Here is a 5,568-nt window from a genome sequence, read left to right on the forward strand (position 1 = left end):
GACGAAGCTTCAATTCAGGTTTACGGGAGTGATGAGTCAAATGATGCTTATGAAGTTTTGACGTGGCAATTGTTGGTTTTCTTTCATGATACTTGATACATCATACAAATTATTTATTTATTCTGTGATAAAATGTTATTATTGCTTGCTCCATAAGCATCTATTGAATGGACATACAACTTCGTGAATAATAAAAAGTGGGCAAAACACATACACCCAACACCATTTTTGAAAAAGAAGTGGACGATACACAAATCACCCCCGAACCATTTGAAAACTAAGCCCGATTCGAGGATAACAAAAAAAAACCAGGGAGCCGAGTGCAAAGGTCTCTCAGCTTTGCCATTTGGGCAACCATCACCAACAACCGGAGGAGAGAGCTCGAGTCACAAAAGCTAAAAAAAGCACCGAGAAATCTAGTGGTGCAGCGAGCGAACCCTCCCCTTCCTCCGCCTCCCATTCCCAAAATTTTCAACGCACGCCTCTCTCCGGCTCCCCCGCGACGACGACCCCCGAAGCTTCGCGAAGCTTCCAGGGCCTTCCCCCGCGGCCGCCCCTCCCTAGATCGCCGCCTCCGGCAGCGGCGAGGCTGCATCGCGAGGGCGGTGGAGGAGCCGGGCGACGGGGTCGACGAAGGCGGGGCGAAGGCGAGGCTAGGGTTTGGGGTCGGTGTCGGGCTGCTTCGGCCGGCGCCCTGTGAGGGAGGAGGAGGATGCATATGATGCGGCGGCTCAAGAGCATCGCCTCCGGCCGCTCGTCAGTCTCCGATCCGGTGAGAGCTCCATTTCCCGGCCCATTCCCCACCGTGATTGGTGGCCCGGGCACCCGCATTGGGTGTTTAATGACGCTATATGCTAACGTTCGGGTTCATTTTGTTGGGATTCGCTCGGTCGTCTCTTGCGGCAGCGTTTGTTTGTTCCATTTGCTTGCTTGCTTGGTTGTGGCTGCCTACCCTTACAAAGGCAAAAGCGTTGCACGGCCTGCTGCCCCCTCAGGTGGCAAGCGCTTTATTTTGCTTTAGCCGGTTTGGCATTCGGCTCCTTGCGCTTTAAAGTCGACATCTTGTTTGTTTTTGCTCAAGTATTTATTTCTCCAGTTGGTCTAATAGATGTGATTTTGGCTGTAATGCGTTAGCAATGTGAGCTTCATAGGACCATGTAGAAAATGGATAGTAGCCTATTCACTGAGACTCTACTAGTAAAGGATAATGGCAGGTTCTAGTCAGTCCATTGGTTCAAAAAAAATTTGCTCATTCCGGAAGGATTTAACCAATGGATTAATCAGGAAATGGCTCCCGTTCACAAAAAAGGACATGGGAAATGGGGGTTGTTACATTGAAGAAACTCTGCCTGTTCTTCTTCTATAAATGCTAAGGAATAACGAAACAAATAACCATTTCTCGTTGTCTATTGTTAGGGTGGTGACTCTGGTTCCAAAAGGCCAAAATTTGAGCAGGATGGAGCAGGAGATATTGTTATCGAGCCACACTTAACTGAGGACAAACCTGTGCGGATAGACCAAGAATCATCGTCATCATCTAATAGGGATGCTGAGGCAAGCACATCTACTAGCATGAAGCCTGTTAAAACTGAAGAACCAGGAGCAGATCTTCTTCCCAAAGAAATGAATGATATGACAATTAGTGACGATAAAGCTGATGACCATAATGATAAGGTTATTTCAATCTCATTGATTCATTGATTGCTGAGCACATACCATTTCTACTTTTGGTAGTCATGCCTCGTGTTCTCTGGCTACAGGAAAGTGAAGGTGTTACTCTTGATGGGAATGGAACTGAGACAGGGCAGATAATTGTGACAACAATAGGAGGTCATAATGGGAAGCCAAAGCAGGTAATATATTAACCTATATCTTGTTAGCATTTAATGCCGATTCTTTTTTGCTTTCATCTAAAAAGGCATTGAATACCAATGACAATACATTACATTGAATATTCCTGCATGCTATATATATATATATATATATATATATATATATATATATATATATATATATATATATATATATATATATATATGTTTTAAAAAACTCCTCTGTGGATGACATTGCAGCAGCACTATACTACTTTTGTGTATTGTTATTGGATATTCTTTATGTGATTGCTGCAAACTTTTGCTCTTTAGATATTCCTTTGAATTAATTGCCCTGTTTTTTTGTTTTGTTTTAGAACATCATTTTGTGAAACTTGAACTGTACATCATTGTTCTTTGATATTGTTTCTAATGGTCCTACAGAAGGTCTCATACATGGCAGAACGGGTTGTTGGTACTGGTTCGTTTGGTGTTGTTTTCCAGGTACGCCATTTGCCATCTTTTGGCCTCATATAACACTTATTTCTAGAAATGGAAGTTCACAATGCTGCGGCCAAAGTCATTGAACTTATCTTGTATAACAGGCGAAATGCTTGGAAACTGGTGAGGCAGTGGCGATAAAAAAAGTGTTACAAGATAAGCGCTACAAGAATAGAGAGCTCCAGACTATGCAGTTACTTGACCACCCGAATGTAGTTCAGCTGAAGCATCACTTCTTTTCAACAACTCAAAGGGGAGAAGTTTACCTCAACCTTGTACTTGAATTTGTATCTGAGACAGTTTATCGTGTTGCCAAATACTACAACCGGATGAACCAGCGTGTACCCATAATGTATGTTAAGTTGTATGCATATCAGGTATGTGATGATGTTCTGTTTCATTTCACCTATGCTTTTTTCAAGAAGTTTAGATTCATTGGTTGGTATGGAATGAACATTAGAAATGATCTGTTATTCCTTGTCCAGATGTGCCGTGCGCTTGCTTACATCCATCGTGTTGTCGGTGTGTGTCATCGTGATATTAAACCTCAAAATCTACTGGTAAGTTCCCAGATGCACTCTTCCTCGAGGCAGCTTGAGTGGTTGGACGTGTTGCGAGTATTCTGTTATTCCCTTTTGGGACCATTTTGATATCATCTTGCTTGTAACACCTGTGAATAGACATATTGTGTAAGTGCACTTCTGCAGGTTTTCTCATGCAAAAATGTGTCTGCTTAACTCTATGAAATATTTTTTCATTCTGTTTTACGCTAACTGCTGAACAGGTTTCTTATTGCAACTTGATTAACCTTCCAGGTCAATCCTCATACACATCAACTTAAGATTTGCGATTTTGGGAGCGCTAAGAAATTGGTACACTTCTCTCTTTTAGTTTGTTCCTGCTGAATATCTTCATGGATTTAATAAAGTAAAATATCCATTTCAGGTACCTGGTGAGCCTAACATATCGTACATTTGCTCGCGGTATTATAGGGCTCCTGAACTAATATTTGGAGCTACGGAGTATACCACTGCAATCGATATCTGGTCTGTTGGCTGTGTAGTGGCTGAGCTTCTGATTGGTCAGGTATAGGATCTCAATCCTAAGTTCACCTTTCTTCCAGGCTTCCAGCTGATTATTATGCCAACCATTTTTTGAGAGTAAAATCTGTCTTTTTTGTGGTCAAAGATTACTATATAAACTACAAAATTGCAGTTTTGGATTTTATGGACATTAGGATTTGATCAACTCACTGTTAATTGAGATACTTTTTATGTGCTGACAATTTTGTTGATGTCCACTGCGTCCCCCCAATTGCAGCCTTTGTTTCCTGGTGAAAGTGGTGTTGATCAACTGGTGGAAATAATAAAGGTTTGCATCTGCTATCAAATTATGTCATGAAATCACTGGTGATACTTTGTGGACTGAATGTTTTTTCCTTTTCTTTTTTATCCAAGATTTTGGGTACTCCAACAAGAGAGGAAATCAGGTGCATGAATCCAAATTATTCTGAATTCAAGTTCCCTCAGATAAAAGCCCATCCATGGCACAAGGTTAGGGACATCTAGTCTCTGGTATTTTTCATTTCAGCTGTAATCAGTTGACCAGCTCACCTAGGTTTGATTTTCGTGTAGCTTTTTGGTAAGCGCATGCCACCTGAAGCTGTTGATCTTGTGTCAAGGCTACTTCAGTACTCACCAAATCTGCGCTGCACTGCGGTAAGAACTAATTTGAGATTGTTACTGACCAATTAGTGAATCCAAATTAGTATAGATGTGTCGCTATTGATACTAAGCTCTATATTCCGTCAGTTAAACTAGCTATATGCCAGTTGTTATCTGAAGCAGTAGTATCTTGGTTATGTTAATTTTATTATGAACATGAGTCGGTGGCCTTTCTATGTTTGGAGAAGTACGAGGGTTTGAAACTTGGTAGTTTCTGATCAAAGATATTTAATTATATTTTCAGGTTGATGCTTGTGCCCATCCATTCTTTGATGAGCTGCGGGACCCCAAGGTCTGCTTGCCAAGTGGACGGTCACTGCCACCGTTGTTCGACTTCACAGCAGCCGGTAACTTTTCAATACACTTAACGATGTTGATGTTTCATTGTTACTCTCTTCTCAAAACACATTTGGAACTGGGATGCAGAACTCGAAGGGCTCCCAATTGAGCTCGTCCATCGGATTGTTCCTGAACACACGAGGAAGTGAAATAGGCGGACGTACCGGAAATCCCTGTTTCTCTGTTAGTTCTTCTGAGATGTGCAGGGCATGCTATGGGCCGATATGGAGGAGTGATGTAGCTAGCGATTGCCTTGCTAGATGTAAAGAGGGCTGAAAGTTCCCTGATTGGGCGTGTCACCAAGAGGTGACCCTAGAGGCAAACCTTATGTTTGCTTGCCCGTGGTGGGATCGGCTTGTTGTACCTTTCGCATCGTTATGTTGTGTACCCAGATGTGTATCGATAACTTAGGCTGTTGTATTACCAGGTTCATGTTGAACAAGAGAGTTCAGAGTGCTTGCTTCCTTCACTGGAAATCCCAGAATGTCAGTTTTGATTATTGCACGTCTCTTTCTATCAACCACTGGTGTCTCATAAGCATAAAGTTCTGCCCGCTATTGGCTTGCGTGGTTTAGCGATAATACCTTTTTATGGTCGCTACAAACGAGCGGTTACACGTCAATAAACTGACAAAATGTTACAAGTGTACAAACTCTATGATGCAATGTGCATTCGTCTCTTCCACGTAAACTGACAAAATGGTACAGATGTCCAAACTCTATGATGCAATGTGTATTTGTTTCTTCCGTTTTCCCAAGATCTCTGAATCTTCGATCTCCCTGATACCTTTGACTTGAACAAGTTGCCGACGGTTGTGTTCACGGCCACCAATGCAAGCATAAATACGCTTGGCATCTCTCTCTCCAGGTGCAGTATGAGCAGATCTGCAATCGATAAATTGGCATCGTTTTAAAAATAGCAGCAGCATCTCTAGTTTACTTGCATGTGCCTTGGTTATGGTTGCATTTTTTTCGAGCAAGTGATGCAAGGAAAATAGAAAATTGATCATCCAATTAATTTTGCGGACACGGATCTGAAACTTTAGCACGGATCAGCAGTAGCTGAACCGAACCTCATCAACAGAACAGCAGCCAAGAACATGTCATCAGCAGGTTGGTGGCAAGTTGAGTTAAAAATAAGACAAGAGGGATCGATGGCAAGTGGACACGGCACTGAGGGTGTGTAGATATTTT

At 42.2% G+C, this 5,568-nt stretch overlaps 1 protein-coding gene across 1 annotated transcript; it reads left to right on the forward strand.

The window, feature by feature from the left end:
- The first annotated feature begins 367 nt into the window (after positions 1-367).
- LOC136541650 (shaggy-related protein kinase alpha-like) lies at positions 368-4,889 on the forward strand. Its single transcript, XM_066533646.1, has 13 exons — positions 368-772; positions 1,417-1,674; positions 1,761-1,853; positions 2,256-2,315; positions 2,417-2,689; positions 2,798-2,872; positions 3,128-3,184; positions 3,258-3,398; positions 3,633-3,683; positions 3,770-3,865; positions 3,947-4,030; positions 4,281-4,383; positions 4,463-4,889. The coding sequence occupies exons 1-13, from the start codon at positions 713-715 to the stop codon at positions 4,522-4,524; spliced, it is 1,413 nt and encodes a 470-aa protein (XP_066389743.1). The 5' UTR covers positions 368-712; the 3' UTR covers positions 4,525-4,889.
- Positions 4,890-5,568: the final 679 nt, after the last annotated feature.

The sequence above is a fragment of the Miscanthus floridulus genome, chromosome 1 (genome assembly GCF_019320115.1).
Source record: "Miscanthus floridulus cultivar M001 chromosome 1, ASM1932011v1, whole genome shotgun sequence".
Lineage (NCBI taxonomy): Eukaryota > Viridiplantae > Streptophyta > Magnoliopsida > Poales > Poaceae > Miscanthus > Miscanthus floridulus.